This window comes from Python bivittatus, unplaced genomic scaffold, assembly GCF_059951505.1.
Source record: "Python bivittatus isolate LINGU-HERP-01145 unplaced genomic scaffold, Pbiv_v1 ctg000320_np1212, whole genome shotgun sequence".
In the NCBI taxonomy this organism is placed as follows: domain Eukaryota; kingdom Metazoa; phylum Chordata; class Lepidosauria; order Squamata; family Pythonidae; genus Python; species Python bivittatus.
In genome coordinates this window covers 2,589,345-2,613,104 of record NW_028277052.1, presented here as the reverse complement: position 1 = coordinate 2,613,104, position 23,760 = coordinate 2,589,345, and the positions used below count along the sequence as shown (strand labels likewise).

At 50.0% G+C, this 23,760-nt stretch overlaps 2 protein-coding genes across 12 annotated transcripts in view; both read left to right on the top strand.

The window, feature by feature from the left end:
- The window catches only part of DIXDC1 (DIX domain containing 1), a 43,269-nt gene extending 30,190 nt beyond the window's left edge, over positions 1–13,079 (top strand). For 3 of the 9 annotated variants that reach the window (XM_088138939.1, XM_088138935.1, XM_088138936.1), the window contains 13 exons: positions 2,805–2,894; positions 2,976–3,029; positions 3,751–3,801; positions 5,065–5,169; positions 5,503–5,556; positions 6,332–6,424; positions 6,505–6,576; positions 6,981–7,070; positions 7,228–7,389; positions 8,647–8,713; positions 9,501–9,609; positions 9,745–9,853; positions 10,306–13,078. In XM_088138939.1, the coding sequence (XP_087995065.1) occupies positions 2,805–2,894; positions 2,976–3,029; positions 3,751–3,801; positions 5,065–5,169; positions 5,503–5,556; positions 6,332–6,424; positions 6,505–6,576; positions 6,981–7,070; positions 7,228–7,389; positions 8,647–8,713; positions 9,501–9,609; positions 9,745–9,853; positions 10,306–10,386 (1,137 nt within the window). In that variant the 3' untranslated portion in view covers positions 10,387–13,078. The other 6 variants (XM_088138937.1, XM_007422610.3, XM_088138940.1 and 3 more) reach the window with 5 other exon arrangements.
- An 803-nt stretch (positions 13,080–13,882) lies between these two features.
- DLAT (dihydrolipoamide S-acetyltransferase) lies at positions 13,883–23,643 on the top strand. Of its 3 annotated transcripts, none has more exons than XR_015795824.1 (15): positions 13,883–14,279; positions 14,628–14,733; positions 15,015–15,135; positions 15,433–15,592; positions 16,084–16,210; positions 16,578–16,771; positions 17,320–17,455; positions 17,550–17,617; positions 18,422–18,523; positions 19,284–19,391; positions 20,082–20,197; positions 20,341–20,503; positions 20,673–20,809; positions 21,713–21,911; positions 22,548–23,643. XR_015795824.1 is itself a non-coding variant. In XM_088138944.1 (15 exons), exons 1-14 carry the CDS (start codon positions 14,022–14,024, stop codon positions 21,840–21,842), a joined length of 1,926 nt encoding a protein of 641 aa, XP_087995070.1. In that variant the 5' UTR covers positions 13,883–14,021; the 3' UTR covers positions 21,843–21,851; positions 22,548–23,643. The 3 variants fall into 3 exon arrangements, 2 of the variants coding, with proteins under 2 accessions (XP_087995070.1, XP_087995069.1); XM_088138944.1 differs by having other exon boundaries at positions 21,713–21,851; XM_088138943.1 differs by having other exon boundaries at positions 21,713–22,572.
- The last annotated feature ends 117 nt before the right edge of the window (positions 23,644–23,760 follow it).

The window sequence follows — 23,760 nt, the reverse complement described above, 5'->3', positions numbered from 1 at the left end:
CTTGGCAACGGAGGATACAAATGGGTCTGCCCATGTGGCATGCTGCCAGTATCGCCCTTCCCTGAGCTGCAATTCAGATACTCCAGAGGGTGGCCTTTGTGTTGATCAGCTGCATTGGACTGGCCAAGGAACAGAAGTTTGCATTTTTGTTGCAACGTTGGTTCAATCTGTAAATTCAAGGCAACCTGTTGCTTTTCATTGTCTTCTTCTGGCCTCCTTTTTCTTGTCTCTGGAATACAGGGAGTCCTTGAGTTATGACCATTTGTTCAGTGACCGCTCAAAGTTACAATGGTAGTGAAGGGATTTACGATCGGTCCTCATAGTTCCAACCGTTGCAGCACCCCCATGGTCATGTGAACAAAATTCAGGTGCTCGGCAACCAGCTCACACATATGACTGGTTGCAGCGTCCCGCGGTCATGTGATCACCATTTGTGACTTTCCCAGGGGGCTTTCCACAAGGAAAGTCAATGGGGAAGCTGGCAGGGAAGGATGCAAGTCACTTGGGTAAATCTCCCCCTACCTTTCTTCGCTCACATGCACCACGGCCTCCTTCCCCCCTGCGCTCACATGCACCCCGCGCCCTCTATCCCCAGCCTTCCTGAGCTTATGCTGCACTGCAGCACCCCGCTATTCCAACTGGTGTCCAGGCTGTACCAGGCCTCCCAGGGCCTCCCCCACCCCCCTGTGGCACCCCCGCGCTCTTTGCCTGGGACTCCTGCTGCTTCCCACTTAATGACTCATGCATCTTGGGTTACCACAACAGCAGGGACTGCCAGTATTGCCATTGCTAAGCGATGCAGTCATGTGACATCGTGCTTACAACTGCATCACTTAGTGACGGCAATCCCGGTCCTAATTGCTGTTGCAACCTGAAGACTACCTGCAAGGCTGATCTAGCTCAGTGTTTCTCAACCTCAGTAACTTTAAGATGTATGGACTTTATCTCCCAGAAGTCCCCAGCCAGGATGGTGATGGACAAGGCAGTCGCGAGCCACCTTTATATCATTTCTTTGCACTAGTGCTTCCCAGTCTTGCAGCTTTAAGATTTATGGACTTCATCTCCCTGAATTCCCTAGTCAGCATATTGTCTGGGGAATTCTGGGAGATGAAGTCCACACATCTTAAAAGTTGCTAAGGTTGAGAAACACTGATCTAGCTGATACTGTGGACTATGAGCTCTCTTTCTGAGAGGAATTGCAGAGTGTGGATCCTTATGGATCTTAGGTGGGAAGTCCTCCCCCCATTAGGAGGACTGAATGCACTCAGTCATCCCAGAATTCTGATTGATGGGAAGGGAGATGGAATGGCAGATGCTGGAGGAGGGACTGACTGGCTAACCAGGAATGTTCTATGTTGCAACTTGTGGTTGCAGGACCCTCTTGTAATAAGTTAAAGGCGGTCGCCTTCAGTGTATTTGCCCTGACATTGGTGGCTGAGCTGCAGCTGTTAACCTGGAGTGTTTGTGAACATTCCAACTGTTTGCAAAATGGGAGGAGCTTCAGCCAAAGGATTGCGTAACAAGATAGGGAAGTCAGAGGACCATCTGGCGTGGAGGAGTCCTTTCAGTGGTGGCCCCTGTCTTACAGAACAACATTCTTCCTCTCCTACGGTTGGCCCCAACCCTCCTGGCCTTTGGAGTGATGCGTTGGAGCCCCGATTGGACAATGTGTGGTGGAAGACTTGAGTGAGGAGGTCCAAGGTCACTGGGAGTCGGAAAGGAACCTCAAGCATCTCCTCAGCCCGCAACCTGAGTGTGTCAAAACTAAGAGGATGAGACTGGCACCACCCTAAGGAATGCAGAGTGTTTAGTTGTGGTCATTGGGGGTTAGAGTTAGTCTGGCGAGATTCTGTCTAGCAGGTGTAAGCTAATAAAGTAACTGAACTGTTCCTGAATTGTCTCGCTAAGTTTCTTGGGCTGAACCGGACACAATGGTGTTATTCCATTTGGATGGCCATTGCATTATTTTAGTATTGTTGATTGGTTTATGTACTGCGGTTTTGTATTTTTTCTGTTAGGTTCCGTTGAGCTTTGGTTGAGTTGAGTCACTTTGGTTGAACTGGGCAGCCTAACAAATGTTTTAAATTAGTAAATAACTGAAGGAACATATCAAGTGTCTTAGACACGCTCCTGGAACTCTCCCTGATGCTAAGGAAGATGTAGGTATTCTGCCGCCTGAAATTGCTCCGTCGGCCACCCAAAGAGCGCACATACCATCTGGGTGAAGGCCGTGGCCTTGATCCTCCCACCAGCAAACTCATGATGCTTTAGGAACTACATGTATGCTTTTGAAATGGAGATTTATAGTCACTTCTTGGTCACGTGGGTTTCCTATAGATGCTTGGAGTGAGCATGATGTTCTTCTGCATGAAAAGCATGTTGTCTGCTATGAAGCTTCAGTATCTCCATGTTTATCACTTTGGACCATCAGGTTAATTATTATCCAGTTTTTAGATGGTTGCACCACTGCTTACTGCCTTAGAAGCCCCTGGCTGTACCACCTTCCATTGTACCACTTCCTCCTACTTCCACATGTAAAAACAGTTAATACTTTGGAGGGTCTCCATTTATGATGAAGGTAGTTCTCTCCTGGATAATTCTCAGACTTGATTCCAGAAGACCCTTGCTTGCAGAGGTTCTGTCTGGTGCTTTCCTTGCTCAGTTTTGATTTTGAAACTGCTTCGGAAGACGGAATCCACTTTTACGCCTCTGGGTCTTCCAGAGAAGGTTGAATTTCTCTTGGATGCATTTCCATGGAGGTGTCTGGCTAAGCCTCTCGCTCTTCGCCCTTGTTGTCCTGCCAGGCGTTGCTGCTCAATGGGTCGCTGCCTGAGGATGAGCAAGAAAGATCACTGGTCCTTTGTGAACAGGAAGCCTCTCCTGAAGAGCAGCTGGTGAGCCTTTTCTCCCGAACCTCCTTCCTCAGACCGTGGCTGGGAAGGCGCTGGGAAATAACTGCTTCTTTTGGTCTTCAGATCATAATCCGGAGCCGCCTGGATCAGAGCTTGGAGGAGAATCAGGACCTGAAGGTGAGAGGCACCTGGAGATGGAAAATGCGTCTTGGGCTCCTGGAATGTTAGGAGACTGCTGTGTCCAGATGTGCCAGTTTTTGGAGATAGCGGGGAAACTGTTTAGAGTTGGCCTTTGTAACTCAGAGGCTAATGCTTGGTGGAAGAAGATGGGAGGGGTAGGATCCATAAGAATAACGAATGGCAAAGGGGGTCATGAGGAACAGGAGAGGGTCAAAACTTCTGAATTCTTCTGTGGGCCTGACAGATATAAATCTTAACAAAGAAATGCCATTTGGGGGTTGCAGGGGAGGGGAAACGAGAAATTCCCTTTGCTGGCCTTTTAAGATTCTCAGTGGAGCATCGCAAAGAGAAGAATTTGGGGCTCCAGCCTGGAAGCAGAAGCTGCGGGAGCAGCGAGATCCAGTGCTGTGAGACAGCCCTGCCTGCCCCAGTGACCTTCACTGATGCAGAGAGGAAGGAGGGGTCGCTGTAGTGAAAGCAGCCCCCCCCCCCCAGGTTCAATGGGAGGCGGATCTGCAGTATTCGATCTCCTCCAGGGAGTGTGCAGATATTGACCGCAAGCCCAGAACCGTCTCACGCTGGGCGTTCTTGGCATCTGGCCTAAAGGGCAAAGTGGGGATGGGGGGCGGGATTGAATGCAACCAGGATTGCAACCAGAATCAAATGCAACCAGGGGAAAGGGGCTGACCACCGCCTCCTTCCTTTGGCTTCATTGCAGAAGGAACTGCAGAAATACAAGCAAGAAAGCCGGAACCTGCAGGGCGTGAAGGTGAGAAAGAAAGCTTGCAATGGAGAATGTGGGGGTGGAGAAGGAAGCAGGCGGTCTTTGGGGTCTTCACCTGCCAAGAAGCCCTTGAGAGGCCCTCCCTGGGTCTGCCCTGCCAGGGAAGGTGGGCAGAAGATGTCAAGGCCTTTTGGTGGTAGTGGCCCTGCCATGGCCCCTTCTCCTCAGAGATGTTGGCATGGTTCTCCTCTGTAGCAAGCACCTTGCACAGATTCAGAATCCTGTTCCCCCCCCCCTTTTAATATTTGAATTGTGTTTTAAACCTGGATCTGCTGGGCGTTACTGCTTCGTCAACCCTGTACGCCGTCCAGAGCGTGTTGCTTTGGGGCTGCTCATAAATGAAGTACAGAAGCCAAACAGATAGCAGGGGGTGGGGTGGGGTGGGGTGGGGTGGGGGGGCGCACTTACCGATGCTCTTTGCAAATTCCATCTCTTGGCCCAGAAACAGCAACATAAAAGCTCTGTCTGGAAAGTAGCTGTTGCAGCTTCTAGCGCAGGACTTCTCAACCTCCTCAACTTGAAGACCGATGGACTTGAAGTTGAAGTCCACCCGTCTTCAAGTTGAGGAGGTTGAGAAGTACTGTTCCACGGTCTTCTGAGCAAAGCCTTTTGCATCTTGTGGGAAGGTCGCCTTAAATATCATCTCTGAGGATTCCCAACCTCCTTTCTGCTCATGAGAAATCCAGGATATTGGGAGCAAGAGATTGCAGGTCTTAAAAGTTTGGGTCTTTTTCTGGACCACCCTTTCCAGAGGGCTGATGTGACTCTGCGTGAGGTGTGTTTAAGCCCCCTTCTTTTTCTCCATTCGGGAAGAATCAGAGTCCTTTCTGGGTTTAGTGAGTGAAAGAAAAGGTTCACTACTTGTAAGAAACTCCACAGCGTAAATACGCAGGAAGATCAGCAGCTTTTCTCCGGTCTGACATCTTGTCTTAGCATCTCTGAGTCTTTTGCTCATGCGTAGCTCTCTACAATCCTCTGCTGCTTGGTGCCTTGGCTTTTTCTAATCAGTGGTGTCATCCAGGGCAAAATTCGAGTGACAGGCTAGAAATCGAAGAAATAAGTAAATAAAACCAAGCCAGTCTAATTGAACTTGCTGGGGTCACCTCTTAAAAAAAATAAATAACAGCCCTAGACAAAGAGATCAAAATGGGTCAGTGAAAACCACAGGAAAAGGGGCAAGTGGGCAACCCTTTAGCGTGGATAATGGGGGCGCTTGGAGCCTTGAAAGTGGTTCATTTATTTTCCCAGGATGCCCTGCAGCAGCGCCTGGCCCAGGAGGACACTCTGATGCTTCAGATGAAGCAGGAGCTGCTGAGAGCGAACCTGGACAAGGAGGAGTTGCACAGCCAGAACGTGAGTGCGTCCTTTGGTCTGCCCGCCAGGCCTGCTGATGGAGGGTGAGGGCTGCTTCTGCTGAAGATGGAGGGTCTGGGGCACAGGAGAGGGCTGCTTTGCACGGAGGTCTTCCCAGGTTCGGGTCCGGGCATCTCCAGGGGGAGGAGAAGGGAGGCAAGGCTCCGTTTCACAGCTGAGCTCCTCCTGTGGAGGGTTTGGGAGGGGCAGCGTTGCCCCCCACCGGTGCTGGGCCAGGGAGCAGAAAGGCAGGCTTGGGATCTGTGCCCGGGTTCTCCAGCCTGGGGTTGCGAGCTGCGTTCCCAACTCAGCGTTCACATCTTGCTTGTGCAGGCTGATCTCCAGAGGAAGGTGGAAGAGCGGAACCGGCTTCTGGCAGAGTATAAAGTAAGGGGGTCTTCCTCTCTTCCAGGGCTGAGGGAGGGTCTTGGGAGCCTGCAACTTCCAGGGGACCAGGGAATCCCTTCCTTCCAGCTTGCTGAGTTTCAGGCCAGAGAGGGCTCCCCACCAAGATGGCCAGGCGCAGAAGTCATGCTGCTGCAGTGGAAACCCTTGGCAGCCTCTCACTCAACCTTCCTGCGCAGTCTGTCTTTCATGCCTTCTGGGTCGCAGCTTCTGCCCCCTGGAACAGCCCCCCTCCCCCAAGATAGGCCTGGCTTGCCCCTGACCACGTTCAGAGGAGCTCCGAAACCCTGTCCCCTCCCCAGGCCTTGCGTTAGAGGGGGCGGTGTGTCTGATCGCCTTGTGAAGGTTGCTTTCCATGGGGGTCTTTCTGTCTGGGTTGTTTGCTTTTCATTGTATTTCATGGTCCTTCTCACGGTACGCTCTCCAGCGTCGTCATCAGATGCATGCATTTCTAAAAGAAAGAAAGAAATGCAGTCAAATCCAGCCCCATTGGCCCCGAACCACTTTCCCTTCAGCAGCATTGTCCACTTCTGGTTGCTGTGCTTAAAACAGCTGATCTCCTGCCCTTCAGCTAGTGATCTTGGTCCATGTTCTGCCCCCCCCCACCGTGCTGGGGTAGCCCCCCAACAGCGTATGGAGGGCTGAGCAGCGAAGGACCCAAGGCAGCTCCTTTGCACTGAGCGCAGCTCCAGACGCTGCTCCCTCCGAGGTGAGCCTCCTTCCCGTGCTGTCGGCCCCAATCCTCGCTCTCTTGCAGAAGGAGCTAAGTCAGAAAGACAGGCACCTGCACCAGCACCAGGCCAAGATGGAGGAAATGCTGCGCCAGCTCTCCGAGGCAGGCTATCAGCAGGTATGGGCTGCCCCCACCTCCCCGTTCCCTCCTTCCCCCTCCAGTAGTGCCCGTTTGCTGATCGGCATCTTCCCTCCTAGGCCGAGCTGGAACGAGAACTGGAGCACAAGGAGGCCCTGCTTGCTCGCTGCCTGAAGAAGGACGTGGAGGAGGTTCGTAGTGCTCTGATGTGACCCGGGTTTGCTTTTGCACCAACCTCTAATTGTGCAGCGCGCTATAAAAGGGCAAGTCACAGTGACTCCGTCAGTGCTGATCCCCTCGGTTTCCCTCTCGGAAAGGACAGGTGTGCAGGCCAGCAAAGACGTAGCTTGTTCACGAAGGAGGGTCATATCTTGAATTATTTGGGAGAGGGGTGTTCCTTGCAGAACGGAATTGCAGAGGGGCCTCGAAATCCGCGCTGCTCCTCTAAAAGCATCCTTTGGTCACACCAGGTCACCTGCAGAATGTGGTGACAGACAACGCTGGGCCTGCCGGCCATATATAGCTCCTTAGCTAGCTTGAGAACTTCTGCTAGCGGGAGGCCCTTGCGACCCAGGTTCTCTCCTCTCTCGCAAAGCAGGTGATCGTGTATGGCAACCATGGGTCTCAGAGCAACGGCTTCCTCCAGACATTGGGAAAAGGAACGGCTTCCACAGCGCACCGAGGGGTATGTTATGCTCTGACTTTGAAGCCTGGCGGGGGTCCTTTCCCAGGGCTTGTGAGAGCCCCTTTGGCTTTGCAAGCTTTGGGGGTGGGCGAGGTCTCAGAGCCTTGGGGTGGGTGGCGTCTACCACCGCCTGCTTCTTTCGGATCTCTCCTGGCAGACCAGTGACCTGCAGCTGGTGCGCGAGGCCCTGCGCAGTTTGCGGAACAGCTTCAGCGGCCACGACCCCCAGCACCACACCATCGACAGCCTGGAGCAGGGCATCTCCAGCTTGATGGAGAGGCTGCACCGCATGGAGGTGCAGAAGCGGCAGGAGAAGAGGGTAAGGGGCCTCTCCGGGTCAGCTCGATGTGTTTTGGCCTTCCTGCCCCTGAGGAACGCGTAATTTGCGTGTCTTCCCAGAAGCAGCCCTTACTCTGGGCTTAGGTGGGCTCCGTGAATGTCCTTGCGGTCTAGAGTGCCTTCTCCTGCCATGGAGGTGGGTGTGAGGTCTGCTTGAAGTGCACACCCGTGTGGAGGGCCTGTCACGTAAAAGAGTCTCTGCTCTTGGCTTGCAGGACTGGTCTGCCAGCCGCTTGGCCTCGGATGGACCTCTTGGCTTTTCCCACCGGATTTTCCTCCTCCTGGAGCTGTGAAGACAGCTCAGCTCCTGTCTGGCATCAGGGGCTCAGAGGAGCTACTGGGCTTGCTTTCCCCCTAATGCCCCCTGTTTTGCTCCTTGGGGTGGCTGCGGGTGGTCACTTTTAGCAGAGCTGGGTGGATGTCACAACCCTACGTGGCGCCTTTGTTTCAAGCAAAGTCCTTGAATCAGGCCAACCCGTCCATCAGGCCACCCATCTTCTCTCCAGTGGCCCCATGTTGGGAGACCCTCTTGTGTTTCATCAGAGGGCACCCCGGAAGAACCACCCCAAGTCCTGATAACCCTTCATTTTAATCCAGAGTGCCGGGGACTTGCCATTCCCCAAATTTCCAGTCAGCCTGTGGTTACAGCCTCACGGTGGCTCCCTTTGGTGGGTCCCAGGGGATGGGCCTTCTCTGCCGTGTCACCCGCCTTGTGGGATCTTCTCCCCCCAGAAGTGAGGTTCGCCCCATCCCTCTCACCCTCCCGCACGTCCCTCAAGACCTGGCTATGGGATCAGGCCTGGGGATCCCAGGGAACTGGGGAGATTTTGCGATGGCTCCCTTCTCAATACGATCCCCTCCTGTTTTGTGTGCTTTTACGGTTATTTTTACTTGCGATTGGTGTTTTATGTATTTATTCTTTTTAATGGTTGTACGCCGCCCAGAGTTGCTTTTATGTGAGATGGGCGGCGATAGAAATAGGGTAAATACAATAAAATAAATAAATGAATGTAGCTGGGGGCTTCTAGGTGGCTCTGGGAGCGCCAGGTCTTGGTTCAAGCAGCGAGAACCCAGTCGCTGGCCAGGCCTCGCGCACCTCCGGCAGGAGCAGGGCTTTGGTTGCATGGTTGTGGGCGCCGTCTTGACATTTTTGACCCCCCTCCGGTACTTCTTGGGCTCCACTCAGGCCTGAGCGTTCCTCTGTCTGTCCCTCATCCCTCTCGCTTTCCTTGTGCAGGTCCGGGGGAAGTCGCCCGCAGGCCATGCGGTGAATGAATACCGGGAATCCTGGCCTTCCAATTCCAGTGAGTGCACTTGGGAGGGTCCCGTACTCCTCTGGGAAGCGCCTGGCTTCAGGAGCCCCACGGGCATCGCCACTTTCGGAAAACGGGGCAGGCTTTCCTGCTCCCCTCGGCCAGCCAGCCGGCCGTAGCCTCCCTCTTTCTTAAATCGTGCATGCTTGCTTTTAGCAGCCTGCCTGGATCCTGCGATGAGCACAAAGGGATCTGCCACATCTTTGGGTATTACGGCCTCCTGAACACCTAGTATGCCCTGCCGGTCTTCCAATGACTCTGGGCGGTTTACAGGTGGTTAAAAACATTTAAAAGGAAGGAAACAATACCAAACAATTTTAATGTTTAATTTAATTTTGTTTCTTAATTGAAAAAGAAGCAGGTAGCCGTCGGCTATTCTGAAAGGGGGCTGCAAAGTGGGTTTCCGAAAATAAGCTGCCACCTAGTGGCCCTGGGCGGGAGTGCAGCCTCTGCTTGCCTCCCCTTGTGGTTGCAAGCGAAGGATATTGATTTCTTTCTAGCTCAGCCTTCCCATTTAAAAAACCAAAAAACAAAAAACAAAACCCCACATTATCTGCACCCAAACTGCTCATTTTACGATTCCTTTTTCAGCCCCGAACGGAATTTCAAAATGTGGCGAACTACAGAAATGACCGCTGCGCTCTGCTCCCTCTCGTAGTCCAGGGGGAACAAGTCTGGGCTGCCTGCTCAGAAAGGCTGCAGAAATGAACAGTGTGCAGCCGGAAGAGAAGCGGCCTCTTGCTGCCCTGTGGCTCAGTCTGTCTTCCTCTCTTGGCAGAACTGCCTCATTCTCACAGCACCCCTGCCGTGGGCAACAGCGCCTGCACCAAAGTGCTGTACTTCACGGATCGCTCCCTCACCCCCTTCATGGTCAGCATCCCAAAGAGGTGAGCCAGCCACCCCTCAACCCCAGGATCCCCTCCCTGGGACCCCAGAATTGGCACCCCTGTGGGATTCCCCTCCCAGCACCCAGGCGGACACCCAGCCTGGTAGCAGCCTTCCTCTCCTCTTGCGCCTTGCAGATTAGGAGAGGTGACGCTGAGGGACTTCAAAGCAGCGATCGATCGGGACGGGACACACCGGTACCACTTCAAAGCCCTGGATCCGGAGTTTGGCACCGTCAAAGAGGAGGTAAGGGGGCACCTCGGACCAGCCCCTTCTGGACGGGCTGTGGAAGTTGCCCGGCACTGGGGGATGTTTCTTCCCCTGTAAGTGCTTGTGCTTGGCTCTCACCAATGGCGTGAAAGCCAAGGGGCAGGAAAGTGTGTGTGTCTGTGCATCTGTGAGCACAAAGAATCATACCTTGCAGCACTGAAAAACAAGAACTTTGCAACAAGCTAGAAAAGCGGGCCAGCTCTGTCTTTCCCTCCAGAGAGCTGCAGTGCTGTGAGTCTTGAATCAGCGTGGATCGCGTTAGGAGTGAGATTCTGTTTCACAAGAATTGTGGCAACAACCCCAGTGCCTGTCCTAGAGAGGGAAGGATTAAGGAGAGATTTCAGGCCAGTTCCCAGTTAGTGGCCGGTGGCCGTGGGCTGCTCCGCATAATGGTCTGTTGACTCAGGTCCTTCTTGCTCTTCCTGTAGGTTTTCCACGATGATGATCTTATTCCCGGGTGGGAGGGGAAGATTGTGGCGTGGGTGGAAGAGGACCACGGGGAGAACTAAAATCTTCGCTGGCTGCTGCTGGACGTGCCAGATGCTGACCCAAAAAAACCCACACAAGTGTTGATACGTGTGATTCAAACTGCCAAAAGAAAGGAACAGGGATGAGCTGTGGCCTCGAGCAAGGACGTCCAGCGCATGACAGCCACACGCTGTCCCGTTCAGTGCTTTCAGTGCGCCACCTCTGTATTCGGTCAGGGATGGACCTAAAAGATGTGAGTCTTTGCGGTTCCATCCTGCTGCTTTTGATAATCTGGAGAAGTTCCGTCGGCGATGGACAGTATTACAAGAAGATTTGCACGTTTGCGATGGCCAAAACTAGAAACTGTTTTCCAGCGCTGTTGTAGCTCCTGCCAGCAATTTTTTCCAAGGAACTCTGTGCCCAGGAGCCTCTCCTGCAACATCAGGCACCAGCAAGATCTCCTCCAGAGGACAAATAGCTTGTGGTCCAGATCAAAGAGGATCTACTTGACAGCACTGTGTTGGAGGGGGCAGGATTATTACTTCGGCTTTTATTGTTTTGCATTCTGGTCTTGAAACTGTCCTTACTTTGTTTGAGGGTCTGTGTGAAAAATGTGGTTACCCTTTGCTTCACCGCCCACGTTCCCCTTCTGGTTTTGCATTGGGAAGAAGACCCCAAGCTCCACATCTCTGTTTTGACAGGGACCGGTTGGCACAACACGATGTTCTCTGTCCTCTTTTCCCTCTGGGGGGTTTTTTGATTAAGTCATCACCACCAGCATTGGGGGGAAGGCAGGCATCTCTGGTTTTCCATAGCTTGGTTTGAATCCATAACATTGATTTTTGCACCCAGTAGCTAATTTCTTTTCCCATCGGCCTTATCAACCGAGATGGGCAGCTAAGAGGTGTGGTGTATGTTAAACTTTCATCAGATAAACTTCCACAAGGGCATTACAACAAGATTTCTAGAAGGTCTGTGATCTGAAGCTGTTGCACACAACCCCAGCAATTGTAGGGTGGCTTTTTGCCCTGCTGGCTCTTCTGCTTACAGAAAATAACTCATCTGCCTTGTTTGCCTCAAGCAGAATATTAGTTTTGCCCACCAGTGCTCCACCCCCCCCCCCCCGTTTGCAATGGTGTGCAAAACTGGGGGTTTAGCTTCAGGAATCAGCCAGCTGGTGACCTGAGCTACTCCAGGAGCTATAAGCAGAGAACTGCACCAGCCAGACCTCAGACATGAAAAGTACAGAACACGTGCTTTGTGGATAACTAGAGTTTGTACAGAGTTTGGAGATACATGATCCAGTATTCCTTGTCAGCTTCGTAGGAAAGCATGCCTGGACAGATGGAGTGTTTGGGGGGAATGTTTGGATACACGGAGCGTTTGCAATTATTCTGTACAAGCCTCAATTACCGTAGTTTCTTATGAGCCAGTCAGTAGACCGAAGTCATCACAAGCTTAGACTCTGTAAGAGGCCATTGTGACGTCATGCGTGTGACATGACCTGCCCACCCCGTGCAGAAGCCGTGACGGCACGGTACTTTTCCTTCAGTACTCTCTGCCTGTTTTGGGGTCTAAAAGGCTGAACCAGGAATGGGGAAGTACCCTGTTTTCACATCCTCGGCCCTGCTTGAATGAAAAGCCAGCGGGGCCCAGCGAACCCCGGAATTCGCTTTAGGCACCCCAGCGTGTCGCCGCATTGGTTGCTTGCCGCTCCACCCTCCCGAACGCCGCGGCCCCAGGTCCCGAAGCCCGCGTGGCTGCTGGCATGCCCCGGCCGTCGGGATGAGCGCCCGCCTGTCCAGCAGCCTGTGACCTTTTTGCGGGAGGCTGAAACTGAAAAAAGAAATGGTGTCTTTGATCATTTTATAGATTTGAACATGTCCTTTGGGTAAACTTGTTCCTGTTTCTTGGAATCATTTTGTATTGGTTTACATCATTGTTGAACAAGGACAGTGTCTATTTTTATACCTGTGCGAGTGTTTTTTTCCCTGTATATTTCCGCACATTGTATTTTATCCATTTTTCTAGGAAATGCAAAAAGGCTTTATATGGGCTTCCTGTTCATGCCAACTCGTATGGCTCCCATAATTAGCTTTATTTTGCTATGAAGGTATGTTACGTCCCCGGTGGTTTTCTATTTTGCCTGTTGTTTATTGTAGAGACAAGGTGTATATGCTTGTCCTCCGTGTACAGAAGAGCAGTAGTGCCTTTTGAATGCCTGCGTTCGTTACCCTCTGTACCTGCGTTAAGCCTTTGAGTCCGATCCTTGCTGTTCAAAATAGGAACTTTAAAGCTGGCTTTTGGGAGTGACAGTTTATCAGTGGGCAGGGGGATGTTATTCCTGAAAAAATACTTCTTTGTGACTGGTTTTGCTGTTGCATGAATTTAGTGGGTTGCAAAGAGATAGCATGGAGTCACTGTTACTTTAAAAAAAGTTTATTTCAGCAAGAGATGTGCTTTAAGGTCAAAACTGTACCTTTTTTAAAAGAACATATTTTATTTAAGTTTAAATTGAATTAGTACTTCCTTATCCTGTGGCTTATTGCCAGAAAGGGGAAAATAGGGGGAAAAGAATTGGAAAGGTGTTTTATGACCAAATTTGCATCTTTTATTTCCATAAAACGAAACTCATTTTCTTTAATCTGTGTCTCTGAACTTTGTTCCTGAAATAACACAAACAGTGCCGCGTGACTGGTTTCGCATCATTGGCTCTCCCTTGGCACCATCCCCAACCTGTCTGTCCTCGAGATGGGTTGGACTGGAACGAATCTTAATCCTTGGGCCAACCCGGCTGAGAATGATGGGCTTTTTATCCAGCAGGAGAGCAGGCTTAGGGAGTGGGCCTTGCAGCCTCGAGTGCCTTCCCCAGTTTTGTTCATTTGCTAAGCTGGCAGGGGCGGGGAGGGAGAGACCAGCACATCTGGAGGCCAAACAGTCGGGGAAGCCCAGAGAGGGAACCCCAAAAAGGGGGCTTACCACTCTACTGCAGTAGGCTGGGGAATTCTGGGAGTTGAAGTCCACCCGTCTTAAAGCGGCCAAGGTTGAGGAACCCCGCGCTAGCCATCTTGGCAGCCTGGGGAATCCTGGGAGTTGAGGTCCAGATGTCTGAAAGTCGCCCGGGTTGGGAACCGATCCCATGGTCTTTTCAGCCCCTACTCCGACTACAGTTCCCAGAATTCCTCGGGCAAAGCCCTAACAGCTGGCTCTAAATCCGATGCACCACCCCGTGGGACAATTCCCAGGCGGCAGAAAAGTGCAAAATAAACAGGAACAAAACGGCCCGCCATCGGAAGGCTTCGTTGCGCGAAGCCGCCCGGCCGCCCAGCGCCGCAAAGGCAGCCGCAGCCGCCGCCGCCGGGGAGGGCGCCACGAACGGCCTGGGGAGCAGAGCGCGTGCGCGGCCGGGGAAGGCGGCACGGGCGGGCTCGGGAGCAGAGCGCGTGCGCGGCGAGGGAGGTCGCCTCGGGTCAGGCCGCGCCGGCCGAAGCCCCGCCCCCGCGCGGCTTGACGGCCGTTTTGCGGCCCCGTCGCGCGACGCCCCGCCCCTCGGCGCCGCACGGCACGGCGCTGCCCGCCCGGGGGGGAAAAGGGAGGTCATTCGCTTGCCCGCCCGCCCGCCTGACAGGACCGGGCAGCCGCCGCCTTCCTGCTGGTCTGCGCCGCTCGGGCCGGGATGTGGCGCGTGCCGGCCAGGCGCGTGCTGGCGCTGCAGGGCGCGGCCCCGCGGGGGGCCCGGCTGCCGGGGGCGCGCGCGGAGGGGCCTCCGCGGCCTCGGCGGGCCCGCGCCTGGGGCAGCTGGGCCGCCGCCGCCGCCCCCTCCTGGGGGGCCCACGGAGGAGGACGAGGCGGGGGCGCCCCGCTGCTGCCCCCCCGCGCCCGGCCCCCCGCGCCCCCCCGCCGCCACTGGTGCAGCCACCCGCCCCACCAAAAGGTGAGGCGACGACCCCGCCCCCGCCCGCCCCCTCCCCATTTGGCTCCGAGCGGCTTCTCTCAGCCTCCGCCGCGGGTGTCTCCGCAGGGGCCGTCCCGGCTTCCTCTCCGGGGGTCCCGCCCCGTGAGGAGCCCCTCCGCCTGCCGTGCCCCCGGCCCCCGGGCGTCCGTCGCCCTGCCGGTGCCCGCCGTGCCGCGGCCCTTCCTGAGAGAGCGGAGGGGCGTCTCCGTGCCTGGGCTCTTCCCCCCGGGGGCCGCAGCTGCTTCGGAGGGAGACTCGAGCCGAAGCTCTTGCGGGACGCGGCCCCCCCGGGAAGGGCTGCGCCTGATCCTCGCTGCCCCCTCCTAGGTGCCTCTGCCTGCCCTCTCCCCCACGATGCAGATGGGGACGATCGCCCGCTGGGAGAAGAAGGAAGGGGACAAGATCAGCGAGGGAGACCTGATCGCAGAGGTAGGTGGGGACCCAGAGCCCGAAGCTTCCAAGCCAGCCGATGAGCGGGGCCGGAGCTTGGCCCTGGCACCCTTTTAATGAGAGAGCATCGCTAATGCCGCTTTGCTGAGCGCCTCTGAATCGGCCTTTGGTTGTGGAGGAGAGCCTGTTTTTCACTTTCCTGATGTTTTCTTCTTACCGTTTATGGCTGAAGTGGGAACTCGACTTAGACTTGGACAGGTTTGGTTATAATGTGGAGTTGTGAAACATAATTCAAGGGAATTGTTGTGTGTGTCTTAAAGGTAGAGACAGACAAAGCAACCGTGGGGTTTGAGAGCCTGGAAGAATGCTATCTGGCCAAGATACTGGTACCTGAAGGAACACGGGATGTTCCAATAGGATCCATAATCTGCATCACTGTGGACAAGTGAGTCAAAGTGCAAATGTTTCCGATATCTTTTTTTTTCTCCTTTCATTTTTCTTTACCTCCTGTAGCATTTTTGTTAAATTATTCCAGTTTAGAATAACCTCCCTGCAACTTCTCCCTTTAAGGGTGCCCATTTTTCTATTGATTTAATATTCTTTTTCAACAGCAAAACATTTCCTGGACCTCTTGTGTCCTTGCCTCCCATCTTCCAGGTTTAAGGCTTGAGGGGGGTCCTGGTTACGTTGTTAGTGGTATGTCACCCCTTTACGTTGGCTTAAGGTCCCTTCCTTCTTTTAGGCCTGAACTTATCGATGCCTTTAAGGATTATACGTTGGATTCAGCAGCTGCCGCCCCATCAGCCTCAGCACCACCTCTGCCTCCTCCAGCAGCTCCCCCAGCACCAGCAACTCAGCCATCTGCACAAGCTCCGGGCAGCTCCTACCCTCCCCATATGCAGGTATGATGCAGATCCCAGTTTTTATTCTTTTCTCTCCCACTGTCCTTGTGGTTTGTTTTTTTTTAATTTCCCTTTTAGCTTTAGACCCATAGCTAGGCTCCAGACTCAGTGCCAGCCATGAGCCGCATTTGCTGTGGGAGCAGGGGAACAAATGAGCTGTTTTGATGGACTCTGGTGGAAACAGAGAATGAAAGGCTGCTGTCCAAACCTGGATGGAACTAGCAATATCCATTGAATTTCTTTGATTCCTGCCATGAAAACTGAAACTCAGAATTCAGCTGTGTTGGTTATATAATTAGAATGTTCCCTTGCATGATGCTCATGTCTGTTTCTCGTCTTCAGAGGAATTTCCTGTTCAGTTAAATGCCTGCAGTACATTTTATCTCTTAGTTGTTGTTTTTTAACAGACGCAAGGAGGACAGATATTGGGCAGTAGTGCTGGGTTTTTAAAGTATGTAACAACAAAGCAGCTGCACTTTCCACTCTCCTAGATTCTTCTTCCTGCCCTCTCTCCTACTATGACAATGGGCACCGTTCAGAGGTGGGAAAAGAAGGTTGGTGAAAAGCTGAGTGAAGGAGACTTACTGGCTGAAATTGAGACGGACAAAGCAACAATAGGTAAGAATTTCTCCATCCTAGACCACCAAATTTTTGAGGGTAAAGGGCACACACCATGGACAAGATCCCCTTTTTCATCCTTACAACATCAGCTAACACAGCACTGGATAATACTGCCATAGCGATATTTGAAACACTACTCACCTGCCTCACAGGGTTAGATATTTGCCCCCCACCCAAAAAAAAGAATTCCAGATTGTTTGCCTCGTGGATGGCATCTCCAAATTTCCTAATTTAAAGGATAGTTTGCCAATGATAATATTTTCTGGAATGTCTGAGTTGGTGCAGAGCGGACTTACTCCATCTCTAAGACTGGTTTAAGCGGTTCTTTTCCTCTCCAAACTGCATATTTCTCTCTCCTTTTAAGGCTTTGAAGTGCAAGAAGAAGGTTACTTAGCAAAGATCTTGATACCCGAAGGCACCAGAGATGTCCCCTTGGGAACCGCACTCTGCATCATTGTGGAGAAGGAATCTGACATTCCTGCTTTCGCAGACTACAGAGATGCTGGGATGGCCGATATCAAGCCTCCTGTGTTGCCACCTCCGTTGCCACCAAGCCCTGTACGGACAACCTCCAGAAGGCTACATCGGGAGGGAAAGCAAAGTGTGGGGGATGCCAGGTTGATTTCTCAGAGCCCCAAAGAGATTTCCGCTTCAGTTCCTCTTGTGCAAGAGGCTTTCTTAGCTGGAAGTGGCCTCTAGTCTTGGTGCAGAGCAGATCCTTACAAGGATTGTTCCTATGCTTTCTTTTCCTTCCTAAAGAGAAAGAAATCATCTTTCTAAATGCTACCAAATAAAAAAGCTACCTATCCACTCAAAAAAAATGTTCATAGCAGGGGGGTGTTGAGGCTTTTGTTGAGAGGCGGAGACACTTTTAGAGAATTTAGACTGAATAAGCAGGCTTTTGTGGCTTGCTCCCATTAGCATTCTGAGTTCTGGCTATGTTTGTGTGAACACAGTTCTGACAGGCTGTCGTATATTGGACTAAAGGACTAATGCTCGATCCCAGACATACGCTCATGGTGCAGCAGAGTCAAATAAACTTTGGGATGGTGGGGAATTTCCAAAACGGTCCATCTTCTGAACTCTGCCTTTTTCCCTTTCCCAAGATGACTGTGGCAGCTGCTTCGTCCCAGGCTGCGGCCCCTCCAGTCAAGACACCTGCCCATAAAGGGAGAGTAATAGTGAGCCCTCTAGCAAAGAAAATAGCAGCAGAGAAAGGAATTGATCTGTCACAGGTGAAAGGTGAGTGATGTCTTTTCTGAGGTCTCATCAGCCGTCCTCTAAAATGGTTCGCTTACCTGTTGTGTAAGAGGTTTTTCCTTGCCCGTCTCATCAGGTACGGGACCAGATGGACGGATCACAAAGAAGGACATTGACTCATTTGTGCCATCTAAAGTTGCCCCAGTGAGTAGCCCATTGTTTGTACCGACCTCCACGTATAGCAGGAGCTTATCCGCAGAGTGTTACCTGGGCTAGGATTTAATTTGGAGAAGCTTCATCCTTGGGGCATGTGAGAGAATCCAGCAGTGGTGCCACCTCCTGTCTTGAGCTGGCGTTCTTTCAGAGAACCTTCAGTAGGAACATGATGCAGACACAATCTTTTGCCTGACTTTCCAAATGGAGCCAGGTGGAGTTATATACTAGTAAATCTGCCAAGGATTTGCCTGTTGTATCTCCATTACTTTTTTACAAGAGGGTGCGGGAACACGTGAAGGTCCGCAAGCTGTAGGGCAAGATCTGGCTAGAGCAAAAATCAGGCCAGCTTTTTCACTGTCATCGCCAGTTGTGATGCCTTTTTTTGCCTCCCCCTTCCACCAATCTCCCAAGTTCCTGTCTGTCTTCTTTTTTTCAACTGCACTGAGTTTCTTCTGCTGAAAACCTGCTGTCAAGTGCACGAATGGGCTTTAGGGGATTTGATGAAGCAGAGGGGAGAGTTAGAAGCATCTTGTAAACTTGAGAGTGAGGAAGCAGCAAGGGGTCTTTGGTACAACTTTAAAGCTCTCCTGAATTATGTATTTATATATATTTATGTTTTTAACGTTTGTTGTGAGTGGCCCAAGTTCCCACATTGGGGGGAGATGGGTGGGCGAAAAATTTAATAAATAAATAAATAAAAAAAAATCAAATAACATGGAACATCCCAAGCTCTCCCTCCATTCTGCCAGCCGGCCCTTTGGCTTCTTCATTGGCATGCTTGTATTCCCACAGGCCCAAGCAGCAGATGTACCAGCTCCTCCAGCTGCACGAGCAGTGGCTCCATCTGTCCCCACAGGTGTTTTTACCGATATTCCCATTAGTAATATTCGCAAGGTAAGTCAGGCCCTTGGTGCTTCTCATCGTGGGTGGGTGGGTGGATGGATGGATGGATGGATCGGCAGGCCTTGAAATCAGTGCTGACTCCTGGCAACTGCCTGGACAAGTCTCTGCAGTTTTCTTGGTAAGGTTTTTCAGAAGTGGTTTGCCATTGCCTCCTTCCTAGGGCTGAGAGAGGGACTGGCCCAAAGTCACCCAGCTGGCTTTGTGCCTAAGGCAGGAGTAGAACTCATGGTCTCCCAGTTTCTAGCCTGGTGCCTTAACCACTACACCAAATTGTCACTTCCTTGGTTAATAGCAGTCCTTTTAAGTGAGACCCGAAAGGACTTTGGGATCACTTCTGTTCAGTCCTTGTAGAGGCTGGGGCCAGGTTAACACAGGAAAGTTTTAACTTGGGGGGATTTCCAAGGGCTTGCTTTGGAGCTGCTAACGGGAGGGAAATTGTTATAATCAGACAGCCCCCCCCTCCTTTTTGGGCATTTGCATTCAAAATGTTAATCAGGCCTAAACAGGACAGGAAAAACAGAAGTAAGAATTAGCCTGAAGTGATTAGACAAAGCTGAGATCAGATACCAAGTATTTGGAGGTAATTCTTGACTGATAGTTGGAAGTTAGCTTTTCTGGGCATTTAAAAATGCTGCATTAAGGTTCCCAGCTTTAGCATGGCCCTGCTTTTGAGAGAACAATGTTAAAAGCAGTTAACTTCATTTTAGGTAATGTTAGCTTCTTACGCAAATCCTGCTGTCTTTGCTTACAGGTGATTGCCCAGCGTTTGATACAGTCTAAGCAAACAATACCTCACTATTATCTCTCTATCGATATAGACGTGGGAGAAATATTGGTGCTGAGAAAAGAACTCAATCAGGTAACGTGCTGTGTGGAGAGGTGTGCTGCTTTAGCTCGTTAGGATAGCAACAGATGGCTGTTCCTTGGTTTGCCTGAAAATAAGCTGATTCACGAAGCAAACTGGAAGATTATGTGCATCTAACTCTCCATCCTTCCAAATAGCTAGCTGTGGATATTCCCACAGGTCTGCATTTCTAGGAATCTGTAATCTGAGATTTGGAGAGTGTAAGGGAAAGATAATTGATTCAGGGCTAATTCCATAGGAAGACACAAGTTTTATAAGTAGAAGCAGGGGCAAGTAATACTTACTAATAGCATAAATCAAATTAAGCCCTTGGGCTTAACAGTAAAACAAAATCATTCCTTTCTAGCAACTTGGCTTTGAGAAAAATGTGCGCATTCAATTTGGAAAGCATGGGAACAGAAAGAATGAATGGAGTGCTATAGTTTTCTCGGCTCAGTAATTCTGGTTGCGTAATCACAATTATTGTACTTCTGGTGGCAACACGATTATGTACATCTGGCTGTTGGTGTTCTTGACTTGGGTGCCTTCTGGTTGTGAGGACTTCCAGCTGGGACATTGCTGAAAATCCTGGGAGTTGAAGCCTATGTTTCTGGAGGTTCCCCAGGCTGGGGACAGTGGTTCTTTGATGACTTTGTGGATTGATCAATTTGACCAGTGTTTCTTCCTTTGGCTGTTCCTCTGCAGGAGATGCCACAGAATACCAAGCTTTCTGTCAATGATTTCATTATTAAAGCTTCAGCTCTGGCTTGCTTAAAGGTGCCTGAAGCGAATTCTTCATGGTTGGATACAGTCATTAGGCAGTAAGTGCACTGGGGTGAAGGTTTGGCTCCTCGTAGGAGGCCGGTTGGAACGTTGTTACAAGAAGCATCTTGCAGTATTTGCTCAGCCTGATTTTGTGAGGGTTTGCGGATTGTTAGAGATGGACGCCCTTTCTGTCTTTCAGAAATCACGTAGTTGATGTGAGTGTTGCGGTCAGTACTCCAGCAGGACTTATAACGCCAATTGTATTTAATGCGCACACAAAGGGGTTGGCTTCGATTAACCAAGACGTTGTAGTGTTAGCAAGCAAAGCACGGGAAGGCAAGCTTCAGCCCCACGAGTTCCAGGTGAGCAGCCTTCCTTAAACTCCTCACTGCCCTCGGGCATTTCGAAGGAAACGTTTTGTAGACTTGATTATGATGGCATTTTTCAGGGTGATGCTTTTTCCTTTCCCGGTTCACAACCCGCAACGCCAGTGATTTGTAAAGCAGCCTTAAGGTGTGTGTTTCTTTACAGGGAGGAACCTTTACAGTCTCAAATTTAGGAATGTATGGCATTAAGAATTTTTCGGCTATAATCAACCCACCACAGGCTTGTATTTTGGCAGTTGGTGCATCTGAGAAAAGGCTGGTCCCAGCAGATAATGAAAAAGGGTAAATATTTCTTTTTACAAATATTTCAGTGGGAAGTCAGCATCTGATGAAAAGGGGGATATTTATCAAAACGTGGAGGAGAAAATACTAAACATAATAAGCAGCTGCTTTGGTAATTATAACTTGCACTTTACTTAATATTTAAGAGGGTTTTTCCCCCCCAACTCCAGTTGTGAAAGGGACAGATGTTTTAATGAATAATGAATTTAAGACCAGAGATAGGAAAACCTCAGGCTTGTGAAATCAAGTTAAGTTTTTATGAAACTTTAGCTCAAGCTTAAAGGAATGCACCATATTCAAATTAGTAGCGTGCAAAACATTTCAACTCTGAAATATTCTTGAATTTGAAACAATGGTTACAACCTGACCTGAAGTGTTCAAACTATTGTAGAAGTGTTCTGAGCTCAAAACAGCCATTTCAAAGCTAGAAAATTTCTGGAAAGCCTTTGTGAATTCAGAAACTTTGCCCACCTTTAATTAGAAGGGGTAATACTCTTTTTATTATTGTTACTGTTAAAACAGGTGGCTAGTATGAATGCAAGTTTGTTTAAAAATAAGTAAAATAATGAATTATAATTGGTTGGCTGAAGTCAAAAGTACACACACAGATTTAGGCTTTTTTGTAGTATTTGTTTTAAATGTTTTGATGTTTATGTCTTTGATTAAATCAGGAACAGAGAAGCGTGGCACCAAATCAGCGAAGTGGACCTAATAGCCACCAAATGGAATTGGTTCAAAGAATAGGAACGCCAGCCTAATGTTCTTTATTAGGAAAATATGAATTATTTATTTTCAGATTCTTGGAAGTGTCTTGTTTTTCTACTTTTCTGAAAACATATGTCAGTCCAGTTTTGCCTTTCTGGCAAGGATACGCTTTTAGGGTCTTTTCCCCTCTTCCCACAGGTTTGATGTGGCCAACGTCATGTCTGTGACACTCAGCTGTGACCACCGTGTTGTGGACGGAGCAGTTGGAGCCCAGTGGCTTGCAGAGTTCAAGAGGTTCCTGGAAAAGCCAGTCACGATGCTGCTATAATTTCTCAAGGCAACTAGACTTTGGCGACCTAGTCACTTCATTCTAAAGAAGCTATTTATATATCTAAGGGTTAGACTTTTAAAGAAATGTTTCCTTCTTTATTTTTTAAAAGAAGCCTCTAAGTCAATCTATAAACAGTGGCTGGTAATTTTTATTACCGGTTATAGAGATTTAAATGTTCTGCAGGTGGCCTTCTGAAGCCAAGTCCAGCTATACAGTAGATGAATTTGCAAACTTTCCCCAGCTGTCGAAAATCATGTGGATGTGCTTCTGATCACGATGTCGCAGGGTATCGCGGCCTCCCCCCCCCCTCCCCCCGCAGCAGCTAGATGGCTCGTTCTCCATGTTCAGTAAACCAGGGATTTGAGATTAGGAGAGCCAAGAAAATAAAACATGAGCCATAGGTTTGTGAGAGTTTAAATTTTCAGCAGAAAAACATTGACCCTCTGTGAGTGTGCTCTGCTACTGCAAAAAAGACGGTATCACCCGGGATGGAGTAGAGCAGCTGACATTCCAACATGGCAAAATTCAGCTGTTAGTCAGGCTTTCTAACAACAGGAATCCTTTTAGTGTGCTGCGATAGAAAATGGACATTTCAGTCAGACCACCTAAACTGAATAGTAGTTTCTCTCTGAAAACCTTCTGATGATTTGCCTGCTGTGAGTTTCCGTAATTTAAGCATGTGTTGTTTTGCTTCCTTTCTAGGTCAGTAAATGCTGTTTTACTCCAAGCAGAAGTCATTTGTTAAGGGAACTGGTGAAACTGGGTTCAGTTAAAGATAGGCAACATATGGACTTGTTACAGATTCTACCATAGGTTCCTCCTTGCCCTTCTTAATGGTCTGGCCAGGGCAGTCTGGGACGGTCCTCTCACTGAAAGGAATGTGAGGGCACAATTCCATCATTTAAGCACGGATTGTGTGCAGGAATGTGAAAAATCTTTCCTTTCTAACAAGTTTGAGTGTGCGCTTTTGTGAAATGCCCTGTCCCGTATGTGAAACTGCTGTTTTGAGTGCAAAATGGGCTGACTTAAGCTTGAAACACTCCAGAAATTCTCAAAATCAAACCATATTGCAGCTGCACCCTGCCTCCAGCAGTCTTGCATCTGAAATGGGGTGTTTAACTCAGAATAGCTGAAACGAAACATTTTGCACACTTCTAATTGTGTGAAAGAAGGAAAACCCTGATGGCTTGTGAACACTAGCCCAACCAGTTGTGAATTAATTGTGCTTGAGTTCCACTGAAATCAAGGGGATAATTAGGCACAACTGTTTCAAATTCAAAGGAATTACAACAACCTTCTGCAGGATCTGGCTGCTATTCTGGAACAGCTTTGCTTTCTTGTCCATCCCAGGCTCAAAAGAAACAGAATTTCATCAGTCATGTAAATATATAAAAAGCTTTGCTAGAAGTGGGATTTCTTCAAAACACTGCCCAGTCACATCTATAATTGTGCCCAAGGTGCAGAGAGGCACTAATGGGAAATGCCTCTTTTGCTTTCCAATTTTAAAAAGTGGATCATGTAATTGCTAAGTGATGTGACCTGAATAGCCAAGTAGGCCATTAACCAGTACGCCCTGTGTTATTCTGTATCGCCAGCACTTCATTGTCTCTTGTCAACTTGCGCTACCAAATCCACTACAGATATATACATACAATTAAATATTTTTCTGAGAACTAATTTGTTGATTTGGTTGTAATTCAACCTTTTGGTAAGAAAAGTTGTGCTTAAAGAGTCTTAATTTGGTTACACGTTGGCTTGTTAAGCCAGCTGAATTCAATTAAAAGTTTGTTGTTCATTAGACTGCTCTTCCTTTTCCCGACTACTCCTTTTTTGCTTAACTGTATGTGGATATTGAGTATAATAGTTTATGGGCAAAAATGGATAAATGCCGTTATCCTGCCAAGTGGGAAGACAC

What these genes read in the sequence shown, in the direction of transcription:
- DLAT (XM_088138944.1), top strand. Translation starts at nt 14,022, where the DNA reads ATGTGGCGCGTGCCGGCCAGGCGCGTGCTGGCGCTGCAGGGCGCGGCC. An exon ending in TGAGAAAAGAACTCAATCAG is followed by an intron (nt 19,392 to 20,081) that starts GTAACGTGCTGT and finishes GTTCCTCTGCAG; the next exon opens with GAGATGCCACAGAATACCAA. An exon ending in TTCAGCCCCACGAGTTCCAG is followed by an intron (nt 20,504 to 20,672) that starts GTGAGCAGCCTT and finishes GTTTCTTTACAG; the next exon opens with GGAGGAACCTTTACAGTCTC.